The 16,819-nt window shown below is 41.2% G+C and overlaps 1 protein-coding gene across 2 annotated transcripts in view; it reads right to left on the reverse strand.

Moving 5' to 3' along the window:
- Positions 1–2,493: 2,493 nt before the first annotated feature.
- Positions 2,494–16,819, reverse strand: part of RIPK4 (receptor interacting serine/threonine kinase 4) — a 38,636-nt gene continuing 24,310 nt past the window's right edge. Inside the window, exons 3-8 of one of the 2 annotated variants that reach the window (XM_015413766.1) lie at positions 10,590–10,738; positions 9,376–9,425; positions 7,798–7,956; positions 6,592–6,698; positions 6,199–6,451; positions 2,494–5,092 (exon numbers count right to left, since the gene is read on the reverse strand). In XM_015413766.1, the coding sequence (XP_015269252.1) occupies positions 3,915–5,092; positions 6,199–6,451; positions 6,592–6,698; positions 7,798–7,956; positions 9,376–9,425; positions 10,590–10,738 (1,896 nt within the window). In that variant the 3' untranslated portion in view covers positions 2,494–3,914. Of the gene's footprint in view, positions 5,093–6,198; positions 6,455–6,591; positions 6,699–7,797; positions 7,957–9,375; positions 9,426–10,589; positions 10,739–16,819 lie in introns of both variants that reach the window. The other variant, XM_015413765.1, reaches the window with a different exon arrangement.

The following is a 16,819-nucleotide window of genomic DNA, read 5'->3' on the forward strand; positions in this document are numbered from 1 at the left end:
CAGAGTTGCAGACTTAAACAGCTGATACCTCTTGCAGAAACAAACAGGGTACTAAAGGAAGCTATTACCCCCACCAGCACTCTCCTTTCTGGCCCTTCCCCTACTGCATTTGAGACATTGGTCTTCGATCAACAATTCGGTCCTCATACACTGTTTTCAGTTGACAGTTTTATTAAAGTGTTCTGTTAATGGAGAGCCTTTGAGCTTTGTTCCTACAGGCCCCAGAACAAATTAAAAGGCCTGCTGTTTGAACATGCTGAGGTTCCTCTGTGGCAACAGAAAAGAATGTTGATTTATTGCTTACATCCCTGCAGGCAAATCTCAAGCCTTTCATTCATAAACCTTCTGTTGCTAAATCTTGAGTCTGCACGACAGGTTTACCAGAAAAACAAGACTCACACAAGCTTTTGAAAACTATGAATACTCTTAATAAAGTGATATACAGAGATTAGAAGAGTACAAGTCCAGTAGCACCTTAAAGACTAACAAAATTTGTGGTAGGGTATGGAGACTAGAGGAGCTGCGGTGGCTCAAATGGTTAAGACGCTGAACTGCAGGCTGTGGAAGGTCGGTAGTTCAGCAGACCGAGACCTGAGTGCGCCACATGACGGAATGAGCTCCCATCTCTAGTTCCAGCTCCTGCCAACCTAGCAGTTCGAAAGCAAGAAATTGCAAGTAGATAAATAGGTACTTCGGTGGGAAGGTAACAGCATTCCGTGCGCCTTGGTGTTTAGTCATGCCGGCCACAGGACCACGGAAATGTCTTCGGACAGCACTGGCTCTTTGGCTTTGAAACGGAGATGAGCACCGCAACCCTAGAGTCGGATTCGACTGGCTTTCGAGCAAGAGAACTATGGAGACTAAAGTATGTCCAAAGGCCAAGCCTACCTCTATCATCAGCTATCAATGAAGAGATCTCTTTTGGAAATCTACTTTCTTTTCCAGATCTGCCTTCCCACACTGAGGACAAGGCCAGTTTAGAGAGCTCAGCTTTGTGGAACCTTTCTTCAAATAAGCTTTCTTCAAATTCAAATAAATTGAAATACATACATACATACATATATATGCTCCCCACTTCCCCCAAGTTTGATGCACTCATGGCACTGGAAACCATTTTTCCTATGGAACTTCTATCAAATGGGAAAAACATGAGATCAGAATTCACCCTCAACCGTCTTTTCATCGTTTAAGATGGTACGATTCTTACCCTCATGCACTGACCTCCATCTGGACAATCCTTTTTGGATCTCTGTTGAATTTTATTATTTAGTATCCGTTGTAATCTATCTTAAGTGCCTGCATTCTCTCTCATTTTAATGTCATTTTTAGATTTGCCAAGTATACACCATTTATTTTCATCCAGTTAGGAGATAAACACCAAAGAGCTTGGGGTACAAGACAGTTCCACGCTGAACTCTCTCCTCCCAGTGAGTCACTGATCCATTAATGATGCGTGCGCCAAAGCATTTGCTACCAACACATACCAGCAAACACTGAAATAGAAACACCCTCATAGAACCTGTCTGGGCAGCTGGTGACATAGTATTAACCAGATGGCTGGAGCAAAATGCTCAGGAATTTTACCTGCCCTAGAAGTTGAAATCATGGTGAATTCCAGGTGCCAGTTGCCAATCCATGTAGCCTTTCACAATCACTGGTGAACCCAAGAGTACTGAGCAGGAACTCATCATAAAATGCTTGATGGTGGTATGTGATTATGGTAGGGAAGTGCTTACTTAAGTGGATCACATGCATGCAACTGTGAGACTGTCTCAAAAAGATATTCAAAAGAAATTTAATCCTCCAAGACTGGCAGCATGGCACCTCTCCTCATAGTCAATTAAAATTTCAAACTTAACAGATGCCACAGTAGGTAAGTTTATATACAAGCTATAGTTTCATTTTTGGAATTACCACCTCCCTCTTTACAGTCCAGTGCTGAGAAATTCAGTTTGTCTCAGCTAATATTCTTGATCTGTTAATATGAAATAAAAGCTGCATCCATTTGTTTGCCTGTCAAGAGAGAGAGTTGAATTTTTAAAAGGAAAGTGTTTATTCTTCTGCTAACCCCCCCCCCATATAACAGATGTTTGCTTGAACTACACAAGGGACCACTTTCAGAAACAAGGACAAGCCCCATTGTAATCTCTAATGAAATCTGGTATTTGTTTGCTGAAGGATTCACTGGGTGGCTTTTGGCGGATCATTCCAAGTTTCATGTCCAGCACCTGTAAAAATGGGGGTTATTTTCATATAAAATGGAGACTCGTTACAGATATGGGCACACATGCAAGGAAATAAAAACTGTTGTGTACATTTGCTTCTTGAACATAACATATGTCAAAAGCCATCAGACAAGTTAAGTAGAACAAACTATTTTATTGATAAAACAGCTTACAAACTCTGAAAAAGGTGTATTAAAACATACCCAGATATGAAGAATCTCACATTTCTGTTGTAGAAAAACCATGTACAATGGACTGAAATACTATATACACAGTATATTTTTATTAGCCTGTCAACACAGTTAATTCATTCAGAAGACTACTGTACACGTGGTTCTGTAATCTACACTATTTAAAACTGCTCTTAAATTTCTAGTCTGTTATACTTTTTTCAATGCTTAAGTGTTTTTTCTCATGGGCAGGGGCCACAGCTTAGTTGCAGACCATCTACTTGGCATGCAGAAGTCCCAGATTCCATCTCCAACATCTCCAGTCAAGAGGATCAGGTAGTAGGTTCTGTGCACGATCTCTTCCTGACCCTTTGGAGAGCTGCTGCCAGTCAAGAGTAGACAACACTGACTTCCATAGACCAATGGTCTGATTCAGTATTAGGCAGACACCCATTCTTACATTTCCTTCCATTCACATTAACAGAGACAGTTATCAGTGATACCATCCATCCCTGGGGGGCACAACCTGAAGTTTTTAATCTAGGCCTCAAGCTGCTTAATTTTTTAGGAGCATCAGCCCACCACACTTCAGCATCAGCTAGAAGACTGAGGACCCCGAAAAACTAATAAAGCAGCACAAAGACCAAGGACCATTAAGAGTGGGCGAGTGCCACATTGGGGTCTCCGCCTGTTTTTGTGGGCTCCAAGTTGCCTTCTGGCCCTCGTTTCCAGTATTTACAGGGCTCACCCTGATGTCCCTTCCTCCCTCCCATATAGACACAAGCTAGTGCTGTATTTCAGAAATGAAGTTCTATGCGTCACCCCCTGCAGTTAGCATTAGGATGCTTATGGTTCTTATTGCAAACACTAGCCAATTACAACAATGGAAAACTGTGACCATCTGAGAACACAGAAATGTGAAGCATTGAAATCAGTATTTTACACATTCCCCCCCCACACACAAAATCTTGTGCTTTAGGAAACTGATATTTCAAGAACAGATTAAGACTACTTTTCACGCATCAATGCAAATTTTCAGATTGACTTTTGCATTATTAAAATATGCAAATGATTTATTTCAAAAATCTTTTAGAGCGACATTATGCCGCTCCTATTATTTGTATGAATGTAAAAAATAATTGAAATATTAAATAATGGACTCTACATTGAAAAAAAACCAAGCATCTGCTTAACCCTATTTAAAGATGCTCTTCACACCACAGAGTGAGTCAAGCCCTTCTTTGCAGAAGTACAATATCTTTATATATGGCTTGCTCAGCTCTGTGTTATAGGAAAGTGGCAGACTGTGCTCATGGTTTTGCTGGCTCCTGCTCCCACGCTCGCTCAGTTCATTTGACTGCATTGCTACATCAACTTCTGCTTGGCTGGAATTCAGATTCGCCCACAAATGCTAAGCAGAGACATGTACCACAGTCGTAGTCTAAGAGGACCCTCCCCAAAAGTAGGCTTCCAGAGTCTCATTGGAAAGATTAACCCTAAGCAAGCAGCATCTGTTCACTTATGTCTCACTCAGAAGCATGATAACAGCACTGTGCCCACTCTGCTTAGCCAGCTGCAATGAGGTCTGAAATGCAAGGCTTTGTGCATTCGTAAGGGCACCGTGCTTCAAGAGAACCTCAACTGCTTTTGTGTGCCCACCCTTTGCTGCAAGATGTAAAGCCACCAATCCTTCCTCATCAGGATCATTTATGTTTTCTGAATTGACAAGTTCCTCTACAACTTCTTCGTGTCCCTTTTCGGCAGCGAGGTGGAGTGCTGTCCTGTTCAAAGGACCCCTTGCCAGGACATTAGCACCTTCCTCAGTCAGGAGCTTGACAGTGGACAGGTGGCCATTGCGAGCTGCCAGGTGGAGTGCAGTGTGCCCTTCTGCTGTTACTGCTTCGACATCTGCCCCCCGGTTGAGAAGCAGCCTGGAAGTACTGGTGTGGCCAGTTTCAGCGGCTATGTGGAGGGCAGTGTGAAGAGACACATTTCTTATGTTGACACCAGACTGCAGCTCTACAAGTATACGGGCTACTCTATAATGCCCTCTCTGAGCTGCCAGGTGCAATGGGGTTCTTCCATCCGCTGTCTGTGCATTCACATTTACACCTGGCTGCTTGGCCAGAAGTTTTACAATGGGTAGGTGACCCTGCCAGGCAGCATAATGCAAAGGCACCCAGTCGTCCTTTCCTTTCATATCTATGTTAACCCCTCTTCTCAGGAAGATGCGCACTATGTTCTCTTGGCCATGCTGGCAGGCAATGTGGATAGGAGCTCTCCCTTCAAAGTCTACTTCATTCAGCAAGGAATTCTTCTCAAGCAGCATTCTTGTGCTAAACTCATCACCATTCTGGGCAGCAAAGTGCAGGGCTGTCCACTGGTCCTCATCTTTCGCATTCACATTAATTTTCCTTGCCAGAAGCAGTTCCACAATGCTTTTATTCTTTCTTTCTATAGCTACATGGAGGGGAGTAGAGCCTCTCTTGTTGGTCAGATTGGGGTTTGCGTTACACAGGAGAAGCCATTTGACACATTCTTCTTGGCCTGACTCAACTGCCAAATGCAGAAGGCTAGAGTTCCCATCTAAGACAAGATCAACATCCTGAGGCTGAAGGATCTTCATCAGTTTGCCTGTGTCCCCAGATATGATTGCCTCCGTCAGCTTTCTCTTCTGGATATCAGTTGTGCCAATATCTGGAGAAACAAAAAGCAACACCAACATTTCATTATAATCAAATTTCACCATGTATTAGACCTACTGAAAAGATAGAAACTCCAGTTTCTGTTCTCCTTTTCTGGCAATTTCAGCACAAATCCAGAAATGCAATCCTGCCCCGCCCCCCGGCATAAATACAAGTGTCAGCATACCCCATCTGGATTGATATACTCATGCTGTGGGCAACCAGCATATCAGTTTCTGTGATGCATAGCTTTCATTTGACTTACTGGGATCACATGCACTGAATTAGTACACGCGGTCACATACAAATCTAGACTAGTAGGCTTTTAATGACAGTACTTTGAGCACTTAAGTCCTATTTAATTTCAAAGGAAAAATGAGCAGCAAATGTGTGTCTAGCATCTTGTGGGAGTCTCTGAACACACCCTGTTAAATAAATATCCTAGTCCTAACTACAAGTAAACACTTAAGGGTCAATTCACATAATCAAGTGTTCATTCATGTGACATGACCCAAATGACATTCACAAGGACAATGCAACAAGAGACGGTTCAGAACTTATTCTTGCAAATGTGTTTCTGACCATGAAAGTCACTGAGAAATGTACCTAATGCCCAGGCCACACAAATATTCTATGGAGTAGTGTACCCTGGCAAATGGTTAAGATATACTACACAGTATTTCATGTTATTTAAAATACTCAGATATTTTGAACATGTGAACCCATTCTTAGGCACTTAGTTTTAGAATCATGGTGTCCATCAATTGGATGGACAAGTGGATGAAATCAGAGAGCTGTTTTGTGACTATGGGGCTCAGTCAAGATCCTGGCTCACCAGCTCCTGGAAAGCCTCTGAAACATGAGCTCTCCCCAAAGAGGTGATGAGCAGTGACTGACATGCATCTGAGTGAACACTCTGCCATGCTACAACCTGTCATCAGGCCCCCCCAAAAAAAGTCCTTTGGATCAGCCCAGTTACTTCCACTCACTTTCTCAAAATGGTCGTCCAAATCCATTCATAGCGAAATGTGTTTGAATATAAGACATGAAGACACTTATATTTTGGGCTGGGGGAAACCATCTTCCAAGCCTTGCCTTGTACAATCATAAAATACTTACCACTTCCAGAATTCTCTCTCTCAAACGACAGTGACAGGGAACCTCGTGAAGAAAATGCCGAGTCCACAGAGGACACCCCGGAAAGCCTCTTGTCGCTGGAAGCAAGCCTGGATTCAGAAGCACTGCGGCTGAGCTCTTCAGGCTCTTCCGTCTGTGAAATTCCTGAATCCAGCTGGGACAACAACTCTGAGAGACTAAAATCCTTAGCTGATGTGGGATCAGACTCTTGTTTTAGCTGGCATAACACAGACATCTTCTGAAAGTGGTGGGGGAAGATATGAGGGGGAAAAGAAACATTCACATTTTAGGAAGAGTCCAATATTGGCTTTTCAAATGTTTGTCAGGATAAAGGCAAGTTCCCTTTCCTATTTCATATACTGTTCAAATGCATACCTTGGAGTACAACTCCTCCTGAGTATTCTTTGTATCCTCCACAACTATCATCTCCTTATTTTCATGTTCTGGTTGTTCATAAAGATCTTCTGTCTCAGAAGTGATTTCTTAAAGAAACATAAAGAAAGAGATGGTCACAAAAGATGCATGGCTGCAGTACCTGTGAACGGTTCCCATCCAACACAATTTCCTTTTAAACAGAGTCTTACATGACTCTACATAAAAGATTAGTAGCTCTGTGCTTGGAGAAGGGCAATAGAGTGGAGACTCTGCCTCCTTCTTGGAAGTTGGGTCAACCACTCCTCTGCATAACACGGCTTAATTTCAAGTGGCAGATACATGTCCTTGATCAAAATGCAAAACATGAGGTACAACACCTCCTCCTCTCATATATTCCCCAAATATTCTTCACTTCCTCTATGCAAGTGGAGAAATTGTGTACAGTAAATATCATATTATGTAACCATAAAACCTAGTGAACTAGAAGTATGCCAGTTACACAACTGAACAGGAGATGTAGCCTTTTGCAAATTTAGTCACAAGGAGGAAAGTGGGAAGATCTGTAGGTGTACTGGATGGGGAAAAAATGTCTCCTCCCTGCCAGGACTGGAATTCCTCCACTACCAGTCTTTTCTGGTTATTTTTAGCAGAAACTGTCAGATTTAGCATTTGCATTAAAAATAAATGAAATTAAAGCTAATGTTCTTGGGGATTCTAGATGCACAGGCCACACTGCATTTTCTACTGCATATTCAACACTACGCTGGTTTTAAGAGTCTTTAATATGTACAGCTGTTAACAAGCTGTAAAGAGTTGATCAACGTATAACTGCTGTGAGTGAATGCATGGCACTGAGGACACAAAAGAAATAAGACATCTAATGTTTTGCCTTGCGTTAAATCCAGCACACCTAGGACATATGGATGAGAAAGTTCACCCGAGGCAGCAATTTGGGGGGTTAAGCTGGATCTGTACTTCTTTTAACATCTACATCAACACCCAATCATGTTCAGACACGTTCTCTTCTGATGCCTTCCCTGTAGCAAGGAAGTGCCCCGCTCTGTTGCCTGAACATGACAGTGGATTGTGTGTGTGCATAAATCAATTTACAAGATTTTGGTGGAGTACCATGAGGGATTACTATAGCCTTAAACACTGAACTGACTCACTACATGGCCAACTAGTTGGATCCAAAAAAAAGTTTACCTTGAAATGTTGGTCTCTTGCTAGGGTCATCCTGCCAGCACTTCTGCATCAGTTTGATCAAATTATCACATGCATGAGGTCTGGATTTGGGGAGAGCTGGCAGTTCTGGACGGTGACCATTAACTACTTTCACCATAATATGTAGAATGTTATTGTCTTCTGCAAAGGAAAAGTACAAGTTTGAATTCTCTCTCTCGGAATTATACTCACTAACACAGCAGTTCAAGGCATCTGCTCGTCCCCATTATGATTCCTCTCGCCACACTTCCCCCAGGTAAACATACATTTTAGCCATCTCAGAACCAAACAACATGCAATACTGGGAGTTCCAGGGCCAGAATGTGTTTCCCTTTCAGCACAGTGCAGGGATGCAGTCTGGATCAGGACCATGGTGTAAAGAAGGATTGTGTTTAACTTTCTATCACCTGGCACCATTTTGGTAATCTGCAACAGCCCTGGAGCCCTAGGTATTTCTCCTAGAGCAAACAGTAGGGGCACAGAGAGGAAGGGTGAAAGAAATCCCTTTCCGCCTGGTCACAACCTGAATCGGGGCCCCATATCGCTTTGAACTCCCAATGCCATACCTAGTTTGGCCCTTAATAAGCCATTTATTGAATTTTCAGAATAATATGTTCAACTTTTACCGAAAGATGGCGATAGGGCATTCTATTTTCTCAACCTGCTTGCTTTTTCAAGAGTCTGAGTAGATATACTTCAAAAATACCAGGGAGAACAATATGCTACTTAATGTGACACAAGAACCAATGACTGCAAAGTGGACATTAATTCACCAGTATTCAACATTAGTGATAGGTAATAATAATGAATAAATATTAACAAGACTTCTGATAACCAACTTCAGTGGTGACAAAGAAACCTGCCCTATCTTTCCTCTTCATCCCTCCTTGTAGCAGAGATGTATCCTACTGCATTTTCCCTGTGGGTGGGTTATCACCATGCTCAAGATCCATTACTGGCTACTGACCCAGAGGCTACTGGTGATGTGCCAGAAGACATGTGACTTACACATGTCAACTTACTTTATCAAACTCTGCATAAGCGTCTTTCTATAGTCCATTTGTTCTTTGACTGCAGCACCGAATAGATTTCAATTACTTGGCTGATTATTAAGGAACAAATGGATCCAAGGCTTGGGATCTGCCTTACAGTAGGAGATTTATCTAAGTGGCCTTTTAGTGCCTTACAATGCATGTATAAATGACAGCTGGGATTTCCTCATAGAATCAAAGAGTTGGAAGAGATGTCCAGGGTCATCTAATCCAACCCCCTGCACAATGCAGGAAATCCACAAATACCTCCCCCCCACACACACATCCCCCCAGTGACCTCTGTTCTATGCTCAGAAGATAACAAAAAACCTCCAAGATCTCCAGCCAAACTTGAAAGGCACAGATGTTAATTTAAGAAACTGTTACAGATACACATTTGCCATTATGAAAATTGGTATACTAAATGCAGATCATGACAAGTTCACTAAAACACACATGCTTATCTGGGAGAAACATGTTATACATCATTTCAAGTACGACTAAAGTAAATGTGAATTTACTAGCTTACCTGAAAATGGCTTCTTCTGTGTGAGGACTCCCCAAATAACAATGGAAAAACTGTTAAGAGAAACATTTACAGTTAGACTGTCAGCTGCCTAGCCATGCTGCTCATCAGAAATAAATTTTAAGAGTGAACACAAGTCTTAGCAACATGAGAACTGCCAAGATTGATCAAGTCCAACACAGTATTTCCAATGCTAGCTATACACAAAGTATGACAGTTATGTTTACCCTGAGTATTCCTGACACTGAGATTCAGTTTAACTGTCACTGCTGTAAGGCACTGGTGAAACAATCCTCTATGGATTTTTAAAGCCACATGAGCTAGGGAATCATTGCCTTATCTTGCTATATGAATTTCATAATTGTGTGCAGAAGTATTCTTGGCTGTCCTAATCTATAACTAATGCATTTCACTGATTAGAATATACTATAGATCCCAGAAAAGGGTATTATACATCTGTTGTGCTACACCCTTTCCTCTACAACCAACAAGCTATGGTTCTAATGGAAATGCCTTAAAACAAACAAATTAATTACGTTGAAGGCAGTGTCACTTGCCAACTGCCAATTAATATCAAGGGGCATCCATATACTATACCTTCCCAGTTTGTAGTCAGCCAACTAGATTGCATTTGTTGAGCCCTGAAAGAACCACTGTAACAGCATTGTGACTTTGTAGCCTGTATTCTACCACTCCACTAAGCAAAACCTAAAGCATTTTTCCAGCCCATGGAGTCTTCTTCCAACTTAAGTGGCTCTTCCTCCAATGCCAAGTAAGTTGGGGAAAGGTTCCTTAAGCTGGAGGAATTTTCCTCAGCCTCAAATAGGTTACTGCCCAGTGCTTTGAACACCTCACATTAGCATGTTAAACCTGATGGCATTGGGTAAGGCACAGGATAAGAATAGTAACTATGTTCTAATATTACTCCCTCTAAACAATATAGACATATCTCCCAATAAGGATAGCTGAGTGTGAGTATAAGGAGAAAGTTCAACATATGTGCCAAATACACTTCAACACAATCAGTATATTCTGCACTAAATTCACAGTGGCTCCCAGAGTTCTCTTCAACTATACTGGGTTTACACACTGTTGTTATTGATACTAGAATGTAATAAAATATTTTAAGAAACAAGATTGACTGCTAAATTCTTGAACAAGGGTTCTCCAGGCATTTCAAGATGCACTAACAGGACACTTGTAGAAAAGTTACTGACCTGTAGACATCATGCTTAGTGTCAAAATATCTGGTCTTCTCTTTAATGCGTTCAGGAGGCAGGTATGCAATAGTACCACAAAGTCCATCCATGCTGAGATTGTGAGAATGATTAAGTCCATTGCACTTGGCTAATCCAAAATCAGAAATCTTGCAAGAGAAAGCCACACATGCAAAAGCATTTTAGAACCTTTATTTTTGAGATACTCCATTTTACTACATTATTCTGGTAAGTTCTCAAATTATAGTTTACACTTCTCTCAAGGAAATACATTTGGAGATTCTAGGAAAGGCATTTTTGAAGCTTAGATTATAAAATAAAGTCAAGCAGATTTTGTTATTAACTTTATATGTATTTTAAATTATTTTAATTAACTTTTATATGTATTTTACTCTGTAATAATTCAATATCTGTTCTTCTAACTGGAGTGTTTTAACATCTATTCCTTCAAAATGATTTGCTGTGTGAACTTCTATCTGGTTGTGGACCGCAATAAATTATTCATTCATTCAAAAATCTGTGTAAAATTATACAAAACAAACACTGGTCAAAACCAGTTCTAACTACAGGAGACAATTTTCCACAAAATTTTGTTCAAAAATACTTTTGTTTGGCTAAACAAAACGATATACTTATGCCAACAATACTTACACCTCAAGACACTATGGAGAGGTGTGAGGTATGTGGCATTACTTGCATCACCAAGACTTTTCACAATGCATATGCAGCCTCAAGACTGCAACTTTCAGCTGAAATCAGCACTTAAATAAATCTATGGATTTAATATATAACATGAACATCCAATAGGGTTGCCAAACCATCACCACCACCACCCCCGGTTTGCCAGGGGTCCCCTGTTTTGGGAGGGTTCTACCCGCCCCCAACACCCACAGCCACTCCTCTCCCTTCTCCCTTGAGAGAGAGGGGTGGCTGCCTTTAAGTGCGTGGAACCCGTGTTTCCTCCCAAGCCCGATCTCCGCTTGAGATCAGGCTTGCAGGGAAATGCCAGCTTTGTGCACTTAAAAGGGAAACGCCGGCTCTTTGCTCTTAAAGGGGAAATACCAGCTTGTGCACTTAAAAGGGAAACACCAGCTCCTTTAAGTGCAGGGAACTGGTGTTTCTGGATGCACATACACCAAAAAAATGCCCTCAAAGTTCCCCGCTGGGGGCAGAACATGGACTTGGCAACCCTAACATCCAATAAAAATTAAAGAAAACACAGATTATCAGGAGATAATTATACCCCACTTTTCTCCACAATGGGTACCCAAAGTGGATTACATTATTCCGTTTTATCCATCCCTTTTATCCTCAAAACCACCCTGTAACGCAGACTAAGCTGAGAGTGTGTATAACTGGCCCAAGGACACCCAGCAGGTTTCCATGGCAGAGCAGGGATTCAAATCTGGCCCTTCATCCAGATCCTAGTCCAACACTAACTGCTACACCACCCTGGCAACCCTCCAAAGTGGCCATTTTCTCCAGGGGAACTGATTCTCTGCAGTCTGGAGATCAGTTGTAATTCCAGGAAAACCCCAGGCCCCACCTGGAGGAGGAATGAAAAGAAGCATTTAAGTCAGGAGCATCTGTTCTGGGTCTTATTCACTGAGAAAAAAGTTCTGCTTTGAGTCTCAGTGAAAAAAGGTTGTCTGTAAATGAAGTAAATAAACAAACTGATGTTGAATTAAGCATGTAAAGTATAGATTTATGTGCTAACTGGCCAGAGTCACCTATAAAATTAATGTTTTGTCCCTCCAAGTAATATAAACATACATTTTTTTTAAAAGGAATGAAAAGAAGCATTTAACAGATGGGTCAGTTGAATGGTTTCATGAAGATGTTAATCAAGCATGATAAATAACAAGCTCTCCCACAGAAGCTAGAATAATACTTGTGTACCCATGAAGTAATGAAAACAAACACACCTACACAGAAACATAGCTAGAGAGAGTAAAAGCAACACCTTTGAAGTGCATACAATTAAAAGCTCACATCCACATGCACTGCATTTATGTTTTCACATTAACATTACTTTTCCTCCCAGTTTACGCACACTCTATGCAGTGGTCTCATCATCAGGGGAGTTACTGCTATATGCCTCTTAGCCATTGTGCAGAGGCATGGGATTCGATATTCTGTATCTTGAGAACCCGAGATCTCTCCACAAGTTTAGTTGACTAGTGCAGGGAGATCCCATAACAGTTCCTTGTCTTTTTAGGGGGAACACTTTTCTTTTTATTCATGGGATATGTACAAAAATGATGACTAATTTACTTTATATACATATTTATGTTTTGTGGATAAAATAAATTAAAATGGAATGTGGCACAAAGAGAAAGAAGAAAAGGAATGAAGGAATAACAAGGAGAGAAACTGAAGTTACTGGCAACTTCTGATCAAGGATAACTTTATTTTGATTTGTAACCTGCTAACTGAGGATAGGTAACATTTAACAAGCACATACCAGCATGAATGCTGCCATCCAAAAAAACATTATGGGATAGATAATAAGCACAATGTTCAAAAAAAGCCTGTATTACGTGTGTGTATGTGGGGAGAATGAATCAATAAATACAATTTTATTTAATACTGAACTTGGCTTCAGAATACAGAGCAAAACACCTGCACAGTGTGACCAAATACAGGAGGGAGAAATGTTTCTACAAATCTGGGGGAACCCTCAGGTTTGCATAAAAATACCAAAAAAAAAAAAAATTAAAAATGGAGAGGTGATGTCTTTAAGTAGAGCTATTACAATTCAAATAAAAAAGTCAAACCTGGCTTAAGACAGCTTGGCATTCAGTGCTCCGATAAGCCTGTTCCTGCCAAATAACTGGCTAATGAGGGCAGAGAGGGGGCTGCATTCAGAGCAGGAAGTGTCCCCTACTTGCTCTGTTATATTTTTTAGTTTACAATGGAAACACCAACCCTGTAACAGCCTCCAAGCCCCCTGAACAAGGTTTTTGTTTTATATACAACAGGAACTAAAGTAACTGACAAAAATAGTCAGATATATAGTGCTGGGAAAAAGGAAAAGAGATGAAATCTTACGCAGTCACTGCTGAACTAAATTCAGGTATACCTTTAACTCGACATATTGTTGAAGGAGCGCTACTGTAGAAATGACAAAGTAATCAGCTAAACCATGAACTTGTGGCCTTGGGCAAGCCACTTTTCTCCCAAAGCCGCCTTCACCGTTAAGATTACTGTAAAAACACATGAAGCACTTGTGGAAAGGCAGGTATAAATATGGCTATTATTGCCACTGGAGCTTGCTTATAATCTGACTGCTGGAAGGCGTATACTGGATCCAGAAATCAAAATTAGGAGGGGGAAGGCCAAATACTCCCTGCTCCCATTGTCTACCAGATGTCAGAAGTAAAATGTTAAAAAAATTATTCTAAGTCATAACATATCAGACTCAGGGTATGGTCTGAAACAAATACTTGATTTTTAATTCTTGATAATTTATGTACTTGGAAGTCAGCTGCGCTTAAATAAGCATAGATCCTGGTGGTCAACTGTGTTGCTCTGAAGCAGTAGAACAAAAGTAGAGTCCAATGGCACCTTTAAGATCAACAAAGTTCTGTTCAAGGTATGAGGTTTTGTGTACATTGGAAGGAAGGTAAGGTTCTTAAATTAGCATGTTGCCCTTAGGCAAATTAATGTACCTTTTTCCTATACTTTTTTTGCAGTTTGAGCTGAAAATGAATTGTATACTAACCAGGGACAATAATGCCCCAGTTTCAAAACCCAATTACTGAACTCATTCACTTTCTTTTCATGACCACTAGGCAATTCTAGTCCACAAGCCACAAATCTATATTTTATGAATGTCTTGTTGCTCTTTCATCAGAGCACAGTCAGGACTAGAGCTGTCCAGAATATAAAGATTTTCCAGCAATTGAAGCTGAGAGAGCTATGCTTTCAAAGGCTTCTGACACCTTAGCAAACTGGGTTTTTGTGGGTTTGAAAGTAGATGCTTTAAAGCACATTTCCAACACTGTGGGTTGGAAGGTTTTGTGGGTTTGAAAGTAGATGCTTCAAAGCACATTTCCAACACTGTGGGTGAGGGTCAGTCATACAGCTGCTACTATCATCAGTGGGAATCAGAAAATATGAAGAAAGTGGAGGGGGGGGGACTTAAAAGAAGAGCTTTTATGCCTAGCTTCCAAGAGCCTGCTTCTTGCACACCTTATGCAGCGACACAGTAAAACTGAATTAAATGCACCAGCTCAGATTTTGAGGGATTCTCCTAGTGTTAAATCTTTACAGTAATCTCTAATCTTATGCATCAATGCAATTTACTTTCTACAGTTTAACTCACAGCACTGTCTAGAATCTAGTGTATAGAACAAGCAGTGAAAGTAGAAATTTCAGAACAGTTCTAATTCTAAACCTGATGTTGCATGATAAACAAATATTAATTTTCTGGAAAAGTGTACTTGGATCATAATTTCAGGCTTCTCTATGCAAGACAGAGACAGCAAGTGAGACCTGAATGAAGGAATGCATCACACCTGAGTCAGATGCTCAGACAATCTTAATTCTGCCAGCCAGTAATTCAACATCTCAGAGTTCTTTCCAAGTCACATTAGCCAACATCATATCAAGCTGGAGAAGCCAAGGGAGCACGTAGCCCAGATTTTAAGACTGTCTCAAAGTGGAGGCACACACTAAATAATCTACTTTCAATCCACTTTTCAACTGGAATTTACTGTGTGTACTGGCAAAATCCAGTTGGAAAGTGCATTGGAAGTGGATTGATAGTGGATTATTTAGTGTATGTGACTACAGATGGAGATCAACAGATTTATATCAGACTAGCTTCTCTTCCTCTCACAATGCAGGCAACCATTCATAAAGCTTAAAGATTTATCTGAAAGTGAGCAGTGACTCACAAAAGCTCATACCTTACCACAAATTTTGTTAGTCTTTAAGGTGCTACTGGACTCTTACTCTTTTTCTACTGCTACAGACAGACTAACATGGCTACCCAGACTTCTGGTTTCGGCGTTCACCATGGCGGCCACTTTCTCCCGGTGTTCCGGGAGACGGCTGCCAGAGCCCACGGTAGGGAGGGGGTGTGTGACTGTGCACGCCACCCCTGGAGCCCTTATGTTGGGCTCCGAGACATGGGGCACTAGAGAGCTCTTCCTCCGGCGACCCTGCCGGCGAAGGGGGGCTTCTCCATGCCCCGAAGGTCCTGCTGCGGAGCGTCCCAAATGGGAATTAGAAATCGCACACTGGAACAAGCGTTTGGTGGCTGAGCAAATTGAAAATGAAAGCGGATTTATCATTGAAATGTGAGTTAACGTTTAAGCGAAAAACACCAAAGACTGAGCCTAAAACCTTTGAAAGCGGGGGGGGGGGACTCTCCCCCGTTACGAAAAACCAAGCAAACCTTAAGCTACTACGAAAAGGGGGGTGGGCTAATGAAGCAAGATGGACTGAAATAAAAAGCATTTAAGAACTTACCAGGCTGATTTAAGAGTACCAGAGACTGTGATAACTTTTTACAAAAAGTAAACAATTTCCCAAACATGGCGCCCACGAGGAAGGATGAGAAAGACAAGCAAGTAAAACCTACACTTCTTTCTGGAACTGCCAGCCCAGCGAGTTCTGTGCCTAGACAGGACACAACTACAGAGCTGCAAAAGATGCTGGAACAAGTCACAGCACTGCATCACAAGTTCGATGCACAGCAAACCCAATTAACTGAGATAGCAAAAAAACCCAGAAAAAACTGAACAAGAGAAAGAGGTGGATGCCAATACTAAGAAGCTTAAAAAACAACTGCAGGCAATGGGGGAAAAAGAGACTGATGGAGGAGTCTCATGTGTTACAGCTACAAATAGAAAGAGCAAACTATGTCTTAAGATTTCAAGGTGTTCTGGAAGAGAAGGGAGAGAATCTGAAACAGACTATGTGTGATCTATTAGGCCCTATGGCAGATATAAAAACTGATATACTACAAAGCGAAATTGATAAGATCTATAGGTTATATCCAGAATTTACAAGAAAGAATAATCTGCCAGGGGAAGTTATAATAAGATTCTCCAGACGCCAAGTGAGAGATCAAATCCTCAAACCGACAAATGGATCTACCTTAAAAATCAAAGACAAAGAAATAAAAGTGTTGCAGGCAGGGGTCGTTTCATAGAAAAAGAGCTAGGGGAACTCATTAGCATAACTCATTAGCATATGCCACACCCCCTGACATCACCGGA

The sequence above is a fragment of the Gekko japonicus genome, unplaced genomic scaffold (genome assembly GCF_001447785.1).
Source record: "Gekko japonicus isolate JY-2015 unplaced genomic scaffold, Gekko_japonicus_V1.1 scaffold803, whole genome shotgun sequence".
Taxonomy (NCBI): domain Eukaryota; kingdom Metazoa; phylum Chordata; class Lepidosauria; order Squamata; family Gekkonidae; genus Gekko; species Gekko japonicus.